Raw genomic sequence first — 16,935 nt, 5'->3', positions numbered from 1 at the left:
CCTTAATGTTGCTGCCCCTGAAAATGCTATTATACTACTTAAAGGTGCCATAAACAGCTTGGTTAATGTCAGATATTTCCAAGAAGTTTTTTTTTTTTTTTTTTTTAGATTTTTAAAATTTATTTAACACAGAGAGAGAGAGATCACAAGTAGGCAGAGCAGCAGGCGGGGTCATGGGGGGGAGCAGGCTCCCTGCTGAGCAGAGAGCCCAATGCGGGGCTCAATCCCAGGACCTTGAGATCATGACCTGAGGTGAAGGCAGAGGCTTAACCCACTCAGCCATTTAGGTGCCTCTCCAAGATTTTAATAAAATTTAAAAATATACGATTATTCCAAAATGTATTATTCTTGTTGCTTGACAATCAATTGTTAATTAATTAACGAATAGGTTACAGCAGCTTGATAGCTGTCTGGTGTCATGATTACTGTGTAATTTTAAAGAAAAAACTGAAACATCACAGAAGGACTCTTGTAGGTTGAAATATCTGGAATTAAGCCAATTAAACCACTTCAACATTGTCAACAAAAGAATGAACTCGTGGGACACCTGGTAGGCTCAGTCCATTAAGCGTCTGACTCTTGGTTTCAGCTCAGGTCTTGATCTCATGGGCCATGAGCTTGAGCTGGCAACTGGACTCTACGCTCAGCTGGGAGTTTGCTTGAAAATTCTCTCCCTCTTCCTCTTCCCTACAACTAAAATGAATTTTTAAATAAGGAATGAACTCTTTTTGGTATTCTTCTTCTCATTTTAAAATCCATGTACCATCTGTACACTATAACCTAAAACAAAACAAAACAAACAAAAAAAAAACACAAAAAACAAAAAAAGAAGGAGAAGAATAAAAGGACAGCTCTAACTACATTTACCTAAAGTATTCCATGTTGGTTCTGAACTCTTTCACTTTAGTGATTTATTTCCCTCTCTAGATTCGAGAACATATATTCCTGTGTTTCTTTCATGGGCCTAACCACTTAAGACCTCAAATGTACCTAACTTCCTTAATACTGGGTTACCAATTCCAATGAAAATAGGTCATTGTGGAATAGGGTGATCAAAGGGTTTGACAACACATTTTAACATGGAAAAGAGGTAATGCCAAATGACTCATTTAATAAGAGGACTCGCTTTCTAGAAAAGTATTTGTTTGGTTTGTTCATGTTTATATCCATGGTTTCTAGAAATTCAGAAAAGTAGATTACCGGGAAAGAACAGTCTATCTTTGATTCTGCAAAATTCTGTTTTGAGCTCATTTTTACAGCACAAGTTGGACCTTTGACTCAGAGATGATGAGCACTAAATCGAGCGTGCCCCTTCACAACAACCTTGCCCTTTCACTGCCTTTGTCATTCTCATTTTTCCCCAGTGGATTTCTGTGTAGCACCCCAAAACCAAGCAATAGTGGGAAGATGATGACTTCTTAGCTCAGAATGAATTCTAATGACCTTACCATGGACTACCAGGCTCTGAAAACCTGCTCCCCTCTGAGATTTCTCTCACTCATCTTGTAACTATCTTACTCTTTTACTGCCTCCACTTCTGAACTTCCAACTGCCTTGCCCTTCATCAAACACACCAAGCCCAACCAGTCTCACGGCATTTGACTTACTGTCAAGCATTTCCAAGGTGCTTGGCTCAGATCTCTTCCTGGCTCTCTTCCTCACTTCATGCATGAGCTCTATGCTCAAATGCTACCCTCTCAGAGAGGCTTTTCTGACCACACTATAAAATAAATACTTGTGCCCACCACTCTTCTCTAAGCACACAGCCTGCTGTATTTTCCCTTTCCTGACTAGTTACATAATTGTTTGTCTCCAATTGTTTTCTCTCCATTTGTCTCCAAGCCCTGGGATTTAAGTTCGGTTAAAGGAGAAACTATCTGTTCTCTCTCTATGTGGCCCATTTGAAAGTCCAAATAAATATTTTTATATAATTAATATATATGACTAAGAATTTCAGCTTACTGAATGCACTAGAGAATGATGTTTAAAAGTATAGGTTCCCCAACATGAGATCTATATATACAATGTACATACATAGTGTAGTGACCACAACTGTCCCTGAACCCCTCCTTACATCTCCTCCTCCCGAAATGCATATCCATTTCCTCCCTTTTACACACACACAGCCCATGATTTCTGTCATACACCATACAGTGGATATATCTAAATTATGGTTTCTTGCTGCGTTCTGTGGTTTCGGAGTTAACAAGTCAGTCTGCATGGGTTGACTTTGTAGCTCATCATGGTGGTGCCAGTTAGCTAGCTTCTGGGCCTTAGATGATGCAGATTCTCAAGTCCCCCAGAATGTTTCCCAAGAGCGGTATTTCCAAGGGTGATACAGCATTTTGTGTGTGTGTGATTTAGAACATTCTTCCAAAGGATACTGTAATCCATTGGTGCATCAGCTGTAGATATTTCCGTCCCAGACTTGCAGACAGGTTCTATGTGCTAAGAATTAAGACAGAAATCTTAAATGTTTCTGTGACAAAGCATAGCATAAATGGTACAAGAGACCCACATAGCAAATCCGGACTTTGCTACACATTTAGTAGCATTAATTTAGGCAAGTTCTGATGTTCTAAACAAGGATTTCCTGTTCTATAAAATGGGGATCATTATACCTATGTGAAAATTGTTGTAAGGACTAAATTAAATAATAGTATCTATAAAGCACCGCTTACTACCGGCCAAATACTTGAAATGGCAGTTATTTAAGTAAAACCTTTTTTTCATTCTCCATGAGGGCACTCAGTTTGGTGCTGGAATTATAGTATTATTCAAGTACTATTTGTTGATTTTTTAAATCTACCCTATCATAGTCCTTGGACACCCTTCTGTAATCATCTTACTTAATAAATAGGGCATGGAAAAGAACATGTTACAGTCAAGACAATTTTGGTGCTCATGAATTCAAAGTAATCTTGTTCTGAAATTTGAAAAGGACAGTTTCCGCATATAGTTAAAAATAAAAACAATAGCAACAACAGAACTGCATAAGAGGTAGAATGAAATATTTATCCTCAACATAACCTTTCTGTCTCAAGGTAACTCTTTAGAGGAAGAGGTAGGGTTAAATCATGGCTAAGATGAATAATCATGATAGTTCTATTGAAAGAAGATGAACAACTTTTAGAGTGTCCAGACACCTACCTTTGAATTTTGCATGCCAACAGGCAGAGTTACTGGAATTTATAATATAAAGAATAATTTGTTGAATTGTGGGGTTAGTTATATTTACATGCACACACATATACCCACAAACACATACTATCCTTCTGTCTATAATAAATTTGTTTTCCCATCTAGGTATACCTTGAATTTTGTGAAATATGTTTCCTTTCCTTAAGTCTGTATGAGTGGTGGATTGAGTAGTAGGGGAGAGGAAAATGTGGCAGAATGTGAAAAATATCACCGTAGGGGCGCCTGGGTGGCTCAGTCATTAAGCATCTACCTTCTGCTCAGGTTATGATCCCAGGGTCCTGGGATTGAGCCCCTCATCAGGCTCCCTGCTCAGTGGGAAGCCTGCTTCTCCCCCGCTTGTGTTCCCTCTCTCTCTGTATTTCTCTCTGTCAAGTAAATAAATAAAATCTTTAAAAATTAAATCACCATAAAACTATCTTGCCTGTGACTGACTTACGGATTCGACAGATTTGACTTAACCAGTCTTGTTTTAAATAACCACCAAACCACTGTTGTTCTCTCGGAATGCAAGCTATCACACTATGTTCCTCTTAGTTTGGAAAATTTTTTTTCAATAATAAAGAATTCAGACTTTTATTCAGCCTTTCAGCATAGTAAAAAGTACATATAATTTAGTGATCAAACACCATGTCAGCCACTGATTAGTTGACTGACTTGTTTTGCAAAAAGTTTTAAGTTTTTTAAAGTCCCATTTCCTTGACCTGTAGAATGGAAATAAAGAAAGCTACCGCAAAAGACTTACTCTTACAGAAATCAAGTGTGCCTGTGTATCTACACATATTTATAACATGTTTATATTATGTACATTTAGTTTGTGTATATATGTAAAGCACCACATGGTAAGTTTTAAAACATGCTCCGCTTAATTAAAAATGTAGCCACTTTATAGAATACACTTTAAATGTTTCCTTGAATAGTGTCAATAGCAGCGTTTTCTAGAGGGAAAGAATAACATTTACTGTTCTCTTATTACAGGCTTATGAAAAAATTGCTTACCTTCTCACCAACTTAGGTAAGTCCCTCGTTTTTACTTAGCTCCTTAGTAAAAGAATTACATATGGGCATATCAGTCTGTAGTTTTTTATGTACTCTAGCATTTTTAATGTCAACTTCGGTTATGTACATTGTCAATCAGAGTGAAAGACATACATGGGAAGTTGGAGCAAATCGCTTAACTATAGAGAGGCAGTGTATGTAGCTACAGAATCTCCTTGGAATTATTAGCAAACTGAACTCTCCCTAGGTGAGTGCTCTTCTCTCTCTAACTTTTCAGTTCATTGGGGTTTTCCCTAAATTCTTATTTTTATCCAAATATTATACTACATAAATGACATTTAAAAGGCAAAATAGTATTGAGAAATTTGTAATTAAGGGGTGCCTGAGTGGCGCAGTCAGTTACGCGTCCCACTGTTAGTTTCAGCTCAGGTCATGACCGCAGGGCTGTGGGGTCAAGCCCGTCTCGTGCTCTATGTTCAGCTCGGAGTCTGCTTAAAATCTTCACCCTCCCCTTTTGCCCCTCCCACTTGTGCACTCTCTCTCTCTCTCAAATAAATAAATATTTTTTAAAAAATTTATAATTAAAACCAGTACTCTGCCACATTACCTATTCTAATTTTCCATTTCCTGAGAGACTACTTTTTCTTTTATTTTAGGAATTTCTTTTGTTATTTCCAACCCTATTTCTAAATAACATATTTCTCTGATGTTCTTGAATTTTTCAGGTTTGGGAAGCTATTGCATTTCCCTTATAAATGACAAGAACTTAGGTCTTAACAGTTCCTACAGTGTTCTGTCCCTGTACACTTCCCCATCTATCACCTGTTATACACACACTATCTCTCCTCCTTCCAAAGTAGTTATATTCAACAGATTTGAATTTTTAGCCAAGTTAATAATTAGTGTTTACATCATTGTTTCTATATAACTATTTTTATATGTAAGGTGTGGTATATGCTATGATTGTTTCCTTTCTTATACCATCTTTATATTTTCATGAAGCTAATAATAGCACTTTTTTCTTTAATTTTCTGCATACTTTCTTAATTTATCTCAAACTTTCTGCTTCAAGTCTGAAGGGTCTCTAAATACATACAAAACCATCAGGTATGCTACTCATTTTATTTTCTTCTTAGAGTTCCCCTTCCCGAACCCACTGTTTTCTCTACTCTCGAGGGCCCACCCTCACTGTGGTCAGTGGTGTCTATGCTTCCTCTCTCCCGTCCTCTAGGAAATCCTTTTACCTTTATTTCTCAGTTGGGTACCACTCTTTGGATCCATCGGTCTTCTTTTGTCTTGGCTTGATTCCTTACTTTGCTGACTGGAAAGTAAATTTCTTGAGACCTTATGTGTCTGAAAATGCCTTTTCTCCATCCTCAAACTTGATTTTTGGTCTCTTGGTTTGGGGAACAAAATTTTTATTACAGAGCTATTTGAGCAGCGATCTTTTATTGTTTGAAAACTCACCAGATCCCAGGCACTATGCTGGACACTCCTCATTGATTTTGTTTTATTGACTTCCCAATTTTATGACAGTAGGATCCCTATTGTATGAATTAGAAAATCAAGATAATTAAGTTGAATAAGTAGAATTTAAACCCAGATGTGGCAGAGTTCACTTAATTATGTTGGAATAACTATATCACTCCACTATTGCTTCTCCTATAATGCATTTTTAAGTACAAGTAATAATAAAAGGAACATTTTATAGAGGGAAGACTGGGCCCAAGGTTGGGCTCTGGAAATAAGTGGTCATCCCTTGGAAATTTTGTGACTGTGAGCAAGTGTTCTCTCTCCATTCTTTATTTCCTTCCTCCCGTTCCTTCCACTGTTTCTCTTCCTTTGGTTCTCCCTCTGTTTTTGTTTTTTTGAGTCTCATTTTGTTATTGATAAAATGAGAATGATAGCATTTCCTGTTTCACCATTGCTGAGGATTGGCTGTCTGACATATGACAAGTGTTCAGTAAGTGGGAACGATCTGTTGCATTGGTCTTAAACCCTCTGAGCTACAGTTTCTTCCGCTGGATAATGAAGCACTTTAGATTGTCTGAAAGCTTTCTTCTAGCTCTGATTCTCTATATTCATTTGCTTTTAAAGTATTTTATGCCGAGGATGGAAGCAAATCTGAGGAAAATATTTGGAGGATCATAATAATGGAAAATGGAAGGTTTTTTTTGTTTTTGTTTTTGTTTTAAGATAGATTTATTTATTATTTATTTATTTATTTGACAGACAGAGATCACAAGAAGGCAGAGAGACAAGGCAGGGTGGGGGGGGAGCAGGCTCCCTGCTGAGCAGAGAGCCTGATGTGGGACTCGATCTCAGGACCCTGAGATCATGACCTGAGCTGAAGGCAGAGGCTTTAACCCACTGAGCCACCCAGGCGCCCCTAGAAGTTATTTGAGTTAAGTACCAGGAGAACCAAAGTTTGCACTTGGTATTTGATATTTCCATCTATAACTCATGACATAATTCCTGTGGATTCATAACTATCAATTAATAATGAATGGTCTATACTAATTTAAATTAACAAAAATATTAATATTTTGTTTAAAATAATGTGTATATAGACATAAATATATGTTTACTATTTGAATATTTATAAATACATACATAATAAATATTCGGTATGAATACATACAAACACAATAAATATATAAATGCATACATACATATATACATAAATCCATATATATAATAAATATGTATGGCATTGTATTCTGTGTAATTTTAGACTGTGCAAATTTGTGCTTCAAATTAGAAATTAGGTTTTACTTCCTGGTAGAGGTAACACATTTTTTTATTTAAAGGAGCTTTTAAACTTTATGTTTCTTGACTTATTTTTAGCCAAATATTTTATTTTTGAAAAGTCACAAAAAAAATTAAAGTTTTAATTCTACCACATTTTTTATGTGAGAAAAAATATATAATATTTGACCCAAAGTGATGTTCTTTTCAGTTTGGTTTTATGGTCCAAATAACAAATTATTTATAACAAAGAACTATCTATAATATGAATTATCTATAAAAAATGAACACGGATTCCAAGAAGCAAATTAAGCCAAACAATCAAGTTTCAGTTTTGTCAAATAGAGGTCAATTCAGGAACAAGAGCACATATATCAAGAAAATAGTAATGATAAAGTCAGATGTCACCATATTAATATTAGGCAAATCAGAATTTTATATCTGTTTGAATGTGAAAGAGAGATACATTATACTGATAAACAGTCTGCCAGGTCAGTGTAACATGATTTCTATACATCTTTTTATAAACCTTCAAAATATAGAAAGGAAAACGTAATAGAAATGCCAAAAGAAAGGACTGACAAATCCACCCTCAAATATAAGCCAGGATATAAAATATTTGGATGTCATAACTAACAATCTTCTCTTTAAATATATATAAACTGTATGCTTACCAAAGAATATATATTCTTTCCAAATACTTAATACATAGACAAAAGATATCCAAGTAATGTGACCATAAATGAAAACAACTTTTTTGCTCCAAAGCAGAAATCACACAGGAACATTTGTGGATCATGATGCAATAAAATCAGAAATGAAGATCCAAAAACAAATTACACAACAGGGATTTTTTAAAAATCCATGTGCTCATTTCCAGATAAGTTTTGTACTAAATTCACAAACTGTTTAGAATGAAAACAATAGTGAAAATACAACCCACTAAAACCCTGAGGGTATGTGGGTTCTCCTGGCTGCTCTCATGAGTGCCCACCCACCAGTCAGCCTTGGGGATGCCCCACAGACCCCTGTCACTTCTGTCACATATTGTAGTTGGGCTTGGAATCCTCCAGGACCTGTTCCTATTCTGTTACTGGATCATGCACCCATTTTGGGCAACATTTTCCTTAAATCAGATCCCATCTGTTTTCTATCTTCCTTGAATTCTTTAATTATATGAAAATGTATATTAGCTGTGCATAGAGATCTTCTATCATCATTTGGATACTGGGCGGGAGCAGAGGCTGCAGTCTATACTGCCATCTTAATTCAGTCCCTTGCATCATTTTGTTTTAAGAGTCATAGAAACAGGGGCACCTGGGTGGCTCAGTGGGTTAAAGCCTCTGCCTTCGGCTCAGGTCATGATCCCAGGGTCCTGGGATTAAGCCCCGCATCAGGCTCTCTGCTTGGCGGGGAGCCTGCTTCCCCTTCTTTCTCTCTCCCTGCCTGCCTCTCTGCCTACTTGTGATCTCTGTCTGTCAAATAAATACAATATTAAAAAAAAAAAAAAGGGTCATAGAAACATGAGATGTGAGAGTAGACAAGTTTCTTGAAATCACCTTGTCTAAACTCCTTGTTTCATAAATGTTAAAACTGCTCGCAAAAAAATGTAGAGAGATCTACTTGAGATTACCAGAAAATTAGGTATAAAGTTGAGATAGGAGCCCAGCTCCTATAGGACTAAAGTAGCCCTCTTTCCTCTTTACCATTCTACTTCAGTCTGCACAAAATATCCATTCTTCAAAATACTCTGTGGACAATTTGGGTCCTTATTGAAGCATAGGCAGTTTGAGTGCAGGACTGATCCAATGTACATGGTTACTTCCAAATGACAACAGCAGACAGAATCCTGAAAATCTTTAGATATTATTAATAACAAGCATCCTATTTTTGTAGTTGTGGGGGAAGTCTGAAGATTGTATCATTGGATCCTTTTATCAACTATGTGTGCACAGCATAGACTCTCATTCACGTTTTGCAGATGCAGACCCTAGAATTCAGAGACACTGAGTGCCTCATAGAACTAGTAAATGGCTGAATCAGAACAGAAATGTGGGGCTTCTGATTCTATCTCCGTATTTCTTGTTATTCACCTCCTTTATGTAAACACACCCTGTTTTCCTTTTAGAATATCCTCGAACAGAATCTGAGTGGGAAAACAGCTTTGCTTTGAAGATGTTCCTCTTCCAGTTTGTTAATTTAAATAGTTCTATCTTCTATATTGCTTTCTTTCTGGGGAGGTAAGTCAACTTTATGTACATTATCTTTGCAGAGTGAAAAAGACTGCCAACAGTTCCATCGCCAATTTGTTAATAGAGGTGGTGAATCCTTGTCCCGGGCCTTGGAAAACTGCTACTCAGCCTTCCCATGTGTTTTCCATCAAAAGACTTCTAAGTCCAGGGCTCCAAGGTGCCACCACCAATTAAAGTAGGCATAAAGAAACAAAGCGTGTGTGCCGTACTTCGGTTGGATTATGATTATCTGATCATGAGTAATGATTTTGTTAAATAAGAAAATGATTTTTGTACAACCCTAGGATACAGTTCCTTAGTGTGGAAACTTCTCCTACCTATCACATCAACATTTTTTCCTACGTTTCCTGCACAATGGAAGCATATTAAATAAACTATGCTTAACGCTCCAGCCAATGCCATGGAAACATACTAAAGCTAGAACCATTTTAAACTAAACAACTCAGTACATTACATTAATATTCATTAGCTAGGTCAACAAAACATTAAAGATCTACAGGTGAAAGTGGAAAATTTCCTTCGGTTGTTTTGTCTGGACTTTCTCACCCCATTGGGGGTGAGAATTGAATTCATACACCACTTTTTCCTTTTTAAGTCAGGTACTTTGATGTGTCAGCATGGCCAAAGTCTACAGTCTGGGGACAAGATGCACCAGTGAACACTTATGTCTACCAACCCATGCATTAGTAGATATTCTTCAGTCAACCCCACAAAAATGCTAATGAATTAAAATGGCTTTTTACAGATTTGTAGGCCACCCAGGAAATTACAATAAACTCTTTAACCGGTGGAGACTGGAGGAAGTAAGTAACCTTGTAAGGGTGGATGTGGGCCTGGGCATGGATATGGGCCAATGACCATGGGAGGGAAGTGGGGGGGAAGGAAAGAGAGAGAAGGTGGGTGTATGGAATTTCAGGCATGCTGAAGACACATTTTTTGTAGACAGTTCTTATGGGTTCAGAAAGGAAGGAACTACATCTTTCAAAAAAAAAAAAAAAAGTTGTGATCTTAAAGGTTAAACCCCCAAATCCTGACCTCAGCTTTTTAATTTTCTATCAAACCCATTTCCTCCATTCACAAAGCTCAGAAATTTAGATCCAAGGACTTCTCACTTTGGAAGAATTATTATAATCTATTCCATGGGTTTTTAAACTTTTAAATATGTTAGGTTTCCTTTTAAGCTGGGAAACTTCATCAAAAGACGTCTTATTTGAAACACCAATCTATAAATATGCAGATCTATATCTTCCAATCCTATAGGTTTTTTAATTAATTTTTTTAATATGTATGTCATGGAAACAAAAGGTCTAGTATTGCTAGAACATAGGGTTAAACAGATTGTATATTGTCACTGAGACGGACATACGGTACTCCAAAATGCAAGCCCCTACCTGTGGTCTATGAGCCTACTTCCTCAGACTTTTGCCAACTGAAACATTTTAATTTTCACCAATATAACATCTAAAAGACACCTCCTTTTGATTTCAGATCCTTTCATTTTGAGTGAGATGAAGGGTATTTTTCATATGTTTGTTGGTTATTTTCTGTTTCTGTTTGTATGTGCTATCCTTGCTCATTTCTATTAGACTGTTTTTCTCGGTCCTGAAAATTATAAAAATTATAAAAATCTCTCTGTCCTAAAAATTGTAAGCTAGTAACATTAGGCTCTAACCTTACAAATTTGCTGCAGATAATATTTCTCGTTTTCTTGTTTGTCTTAATTTTGTTTTGATAATTTTTTTTAAAAACTCTATAGCATTTTTCATTTAAAATATCACTACTATTAATGACTTCAAGCATTTACATCATGCCAAAAATGTGCTTTTCATTCCAGAAATTAAAAAAAAAAACCCTCACGCTTGTACTTCTCACCAATTTTTTTAAAAAAATATTGACATCTTTGGTGCATTGGAAGTTCATTTTTGTGTAAAGAGTAATCATGATTCTCCCCTCACCTCAGCTAGCAGTCACATATTTAACTAATAATACATTTTTTTATCATTTGACAAAATAAGATTTCAAGATTTATCATTGATTGATTTATCATTGATTGATTATTTGTCATTGATTTATCATTCTACATCTTGAAATCATGTCTACTTCTGGACTCTGTTCAATCTCATTGGTCAGATTGTTTATTGCTCCTGTAGTTCAAAATCTTTTTGATTATTCTAATGTAAAATCCAATTTAATATGTAGTAATATTAGTAAGAGGTCATAATTTAGAAAGAAGCTAAGAGAAGTTTCCCTGAGAAAAGAGGTATTTCCAGTCTCTATCTAAAAATTTCCCCCAAACCCAGGAGAGCCCTCGTTGATATTGTCTCCTTAGAGCCTTCTAGTTGATTGAAATACATGGAGAAAGCCTAAAAGTTCCCAATAACATGCTTTACATCATAGAAACCTGAGCTCACCTGCTAACCTTGCTGCTTATTAATTCTTTGCCCTTAAGTTAAACCCTCTCAATATCTGTTTCCTCATCTGTAAACTAGCAGTAGTAATACTTAGGTTGCAAGTTGTTTATAGATAGGAGATAATTTGTGTAACACAATTAGCACAACCCCTGGACTTTGGAAGGCACTGTATAGATTGTAACTGATAGTTATCAATGCTCTGTCTCCACAACCACCTAAGTATTATCCTCTTAGACAAGAACAGATGAGGGCCTTCAATAATTTTAGGCCTTCAGAAAGTCCCCAATCGAACTTGCAGTTTTCACTCATAGCCCACAAGTATGACTGTATCTGCTAAAAGGCTTTCATGTACTTGGTTTAGGACCCAAAGCTAACCTTTTATCAGGAATGTTTGACTGGAATTAGCAAGGGTAGTGTGGTGAACAGGCGGGTGGATATGCGTATTGATGCCATTTTAGAAACTGCTGTCACCAATACTTTTGTTTAATTGGATATTTTTACTGTTAAGGGTAAGATTATTGGAAGTCATGTTTCTTCTTTGGAAGTCCCAGGGAAATTGTTCCAATACTGGTGTCAGAAAAATGTTTCATAACCATCCTAGACATTTTCCACAATATATATGGCATACACAATGGCCATATTTTCCCAAAAGATTTTTTTTGAAAAAAAAAAAATCAGTGAAATGAAACATGTGGGTTTTTGATAGACCCTAGAAATTCTAGAATTGTAGACATAAATATGCATAATGGAAGATAAGAATTGATCCTCAGAATTCAATCATGCAACAAGCATTTTTGACACATACTCCATTCTAGGCCTCTGCTGGGTAATACGGGGTATACAAATGAAAAAGTCCCTTTCCTTTCTTGATGATGTTGATAGTCCCAAAGAGAAGAACATAACCATGTTATGTAATAAGTATTGTGTCTTGGAGTCTGACAGTCTGCATTCTTATTCTGCCCCACCCAAATCTTTATATCTCTAGGTCTTTTGTAAACTATGATAGGAGTAACTATCTCAGTAGGACTGGTGAGTGGTGGATAGAATTGGGATCATGCATTTAAAATCCCTGGCACTGGGGCACCTGGGTGGCTCAGTCAGTTAAGCATCTGCCTTCAGCTCAGGTCATGATCTCAGGATCCTGGGATTGAGCCCCACATCAGGCTGCCTGCTCAGCAGGGAGCCTGTTTCTCTTTCTTCCTCTGCCATCCCCCTACCACCCACTCCCCAGCGCCATGCTCTCTAGCTCTATCTCTGTCAAATAAATAAATAAAATCTTTAAAAAAATAAAATAAAATCCCTGGCACAAATAATGATAGCCATTATAAAGAAAGCAAAATGAACCTCAATTTAATTTAAAACATTTATGAACTAGCTATTCTGACTTTTCCTCATACTATACTGTATAATATCTCACATAAATATTTTATGTAAATCTATATAAACATGTTAATAATGATTAATATTTAATGAGTGCTTACTATATGCCAGCACCTTTCAACAATTTTTCCTAACTGCTCTACATATGTTAATGCAAAAATTCTACTATTATACTCATCTTGCGGATGAGGAAACAGAAATTTAGACAAGTTATATAATTTGCTACAATTGTAGAAACATACTTATAAATTGATGAAGTCATCAGTTAGATTCAGCCAACCCAGCATCAGAGGCTGCACTTGGAACACCGTGCTTTCCGGTCACCATTAGGATAGCATAGAGGCAAAACTGAGAACATAAAGGAAATTGATTTTGATAAGAGATTGCTGAATGGTTGCTGACTTGCACATGTAAATCGAATTTAGAGTAAACATAGTTCCTGTGAAAAGAACATCAGTGTCAGAATCTGATGGTCCTATCTGCCACTTGGCTTCATCATCTCCAAAATGGAGATACGAACACCCATCTTAGGAGGTTCTCAGGAAGAGCCAATGAGAAAAATATGTGAAGGCACTCAACTGTGGGTTGTCCACAGTTGTATGATTTTGAGTGTGCAATAGGAATGGAAGCCTGAGTGTCCCACACACCCATCCATGCCCTTTTACTTATTCTAAGTATAGGCTCTCCTACCAAATGAATTTTAGAGTATTGAAGGACTGGATTTTGCTCAAGAGAACCATTATTTGAGGAGGGCAGATCCACAAAAACTATTGGATCCCTTTCTCTGCCCTATAAATCACCAAGCCATGAAGTCTCAATTTCAACAGAATTATAAATTGTCTGTCATCGGCCTCCCCACTTTGGCCTACGATTATGGAGAATGAGCCAATCACATGGTTCAATAATGGTCTTTTTTTTTTCTCTTTCTACACAATAATATGCTTTGCTAAACCAGCCCTTTAAGGCAATATTGGGTAAATAGAATTCATCTTTAGCATTATGTACAAGAACAGAGGATTGGGGTGCAGGAGACCAAGGCTTTCAATTCCATGTCAGCAGTCAACATTGTATGACCTTATACATGTTAATTTACATCTTTCAGTCTCTCTATAAAAATGAAGAGTTTCATCTTGCAGCTGTGATGTATGCCTCTGTAGCTTAGTAATTATTCTGTCTCAGACATTCTATGGAACCCATTTATCATATATATGTGTCAGAACTCAGGGGGTCCTAAATTCATCCTAGAAGGAAGAGGCTTGCTTCAATGGGAGAACTGTGACTTCTCTACACAATAAAAATTACCACTGGCAAGCTTCTCTCTCTCTCTCTGACTCAGTTTAGGGAGTTTTAAATTACTGGGCTGGAACCGGAAAACCAGGCTCTTCATGTCCTAATTATCTGTTCCCTTTGAAGTCCCACTGGTACCAATATGATAGAAATAGAAACTGTGGATCAAAGCTCTAGTGACTATTGTTCTTATGAGGAGGACATGAACCCATTTGTAAAGAAATAGACCCACGCTTTATCTTCTACAGTACAAAGTTTTCAAGCAAAACATGTCATTTGCAATTTTCATTGTAATCACATTTTTGTTTTGGGGGGGTTTCTAACAATTTTTGGACATCTGAAAAAGAGGAGCACAAGGAAGGCAAAACTGAGATCATACTGACGAGGCATTCTGTGGCATGTTTTTATCACTTAAAAATATGTTCTAGGATAGGTAGATATTCCCTCTCCAGGATATAGATCTTAACATGTGCCTACTATCTTTAGAATAGGCTAGATTTAATTCACTTCAGAAAATAATAGGGAAAGGGAAAAATGAGTAACTTTACAGTAGAAATACCTGGCAAACAGTGTACCAAGCACTGTTGAAGATTATGTCACTAGTGATGTCTGTGGCATTCATATAACTTCTGAAGGGATGTGGTGAAATTTACGTCTGTGATCTCCCTCCATTCTCAAAACACATAGACACAGTCTAAACACACAAAAACATCAGATAATGTTGCTTTCTCAGCTTTGACAAATACACCTTGATAATATAAGGGGAGTAGAGGGAATTGGTTGAAGTGTGTATGGGCATTCTCTGTACTTTCCTTGCAGATTTTCTACACATTTAAAATTATTCTGTGTCAAAAAGGTTATTTTAGAAGAACATATTATAAACAAACATTTTTCTGTCTCCTGGTTGTTAATAGATACACAGTATTCCAGAGCACTCATTAAATGGGACCATGCCTAATACACAGCTTGGCAGATAGTAAGTGCTCATTAAAAGATAGATTTGTTATATGTGGAATATGAGAAACAACACAGAGGGTTATAGGTGAAAGGAGGGAAAACTAAAAGGGAAGTAATAAAGAGGGAGGCAAACCATGACTCTGAACTCTAGGAAACAAACTGAGGGTTGCTAAAGGGGAGGTGGGTGGGGGCATGGGATAACTGCATGATGGGCATTAAGGAGGGCATGTGATATGATGAGCACTGGGTGTTATAGGCAACTGATGAATTATTGAACACTGCATCTGAAACTGAGGATGTATTATATGTTGGCTAAATGAATTTAAATAATAAAAAGATTTGTTTTTATTGCTGTTATAATTCCAATCAATATTCCACTCTAATTACTGGAAACTTCCCTATCAAGTGTCCTTCAACATGTTATTTCTTCCTTGTTTTTATTTTCTTGATGCACTGAGATTGTGTAGCTAGCTTTAGAATTGGATGTACAGTGTGAAGGTGGGGACATGTAACCAACCGAGAAGAGCAAGACCATTGTGTTGCTGTGTTTCAGTGTCATCCCAGTGGCTGTTTGATAGACCTCTGCCTCCAGATGGGCGTTATCATGTTTTTGAAGCAAATATGGAACAACTTCATGGAACTGGGATATCCGTGAGCACTTGATTTTTAAACTTACCTTATATATAGTTCCAAAAAAAGAAGTAGTGGGAATAGTTCTTAAGAGTTGGGGCCTATTAGACAGACAGGAGTGGATTCAGTTCCTGCTTTTCTGCTCACTAAATGAGTGACCATGTGTGAATTAGTTGACCTTTCTGAGCCTCAGTCTTCACATCTCTAAGAGAATCAATGGCTATATGTGCCTTGAGCAAACACTTGTGAGGATTAAACGAAATAGTGGGTGCCGAGCACCTGGTACTCTGTTCAACACATTAAGATGTTTGTTGCTATTCTTAAATCACTATTGAGAGTATAAATTCTTGAGGAGAAGAATAACTTTCTGGGTTCTTCTGGCCATCAAAAGACCAAGGTTGTCATTGTTTAACAAAGACAACCTCCATTTATGCTTCCCCTCTTAAAAAAGAATAAAACAAAGATAAATTTCTGGATAAGGAGGTCTTGTACTCTTTATTACATGAAAAAAAAAATGTCATTAGAACAGGATTGATTTCACAAAACAGTAGCATTCTGTTTTGTCCCTTTCAATGGGATTTAATGGTCTGTGGAATGCTGACATGAAGAGTGTTGAATGCCTACTTCTAACATCTAATAACATAGATTACTCTTCCAAATACGCTGAAATACAGTTTGTGTAAAACAATGTCCGATGGAAGCTTTGAGGCCTAACCAAGGTTAAAAGCAAGACTATTTTGAGGAATTTCTAATTGATGATATAAATAGCTTAGGCTTAGTCATCTCATTATGCCATGATTCTTTCTCCTTGTTGGCCGACAAATGGTCTCAGGACATTCCAGAGCAGAGACTTTAGGGCTGGAGAAGTGATATTTACCCTGAAATCTGCCATAAACTATTGTGGTAAGTTACAGGCAGTCTTAGAGCTTAGACTATGAAATCACAGAGACCTGGTTCACATTCCTTCTCTGCCTCTTGCCAAATGAAGATGCTTGTAATTTCCTTGACCTATCTGTGAGATTATTTTTTTTATTTATAAAATAAAGGAGGAGATTACAAGAAATGCCCAGTGA

The 16,935-nt window shown here is 36.6% G+C and overlaps 1 protein-coding gene across 3 annotated transcripts in view; it reads left to right on the top strand.

The window, feature by feature from the left end:
• Nucleotides 1-16,935, top strand: part of LOC111149717 (anoctamin 3) — a 445,297-nt gene that overhangs the window by 412,461 nt on the left and 15,901 nt on the right. For all 3 annotated transcript variants that reach the window (XM_022506952.1, XM_022506953.1, XM_022506954.1), the window contains 4 exons: nucleotides 4,177-4,213; nucleotides 9,074-9,185; nucleotides 9,943-10,000; nucleotides 15,786-15,883. In XM_022506952.1, the coding sequence (XP_022362660.1) occupies nucleotides 4,177-4,213; nucleotides 9,074-9,185; nucleotides 9,943-10,000; nucleotides 15,786-15,883 (305 nt within the window). The remainder of the gene's footprint in view (nucleotides 1-4,176; nucleotides 4,214-9,073; nucleotides 9,186-9,942; nucleotides 10,001-15,785; nucleotides 15,884-16,935) is intronic.

The sequence above is a fragment of the Enhydra lutris genome, unplaced genomic scaffold (assembly GCF_002288905.1).
Source record: "Enhydra lutris kenyoni isolate GAN:26980312 unplaced genomic scaffold, ASM228890v2 scaffoldscaffold22, whole genome shotgun sequence".
Taxonomy (NCBI): Eukaryota; Metazoa; Chordata; class Mammalia; order Carnivora; family Mustelidae; genus Enhydra; species Enhydra lutris.
Note: the sequence above shows the minus strand (reverse complement) of the source record. Positions and strands in the feature narration are given on the sequence as shown.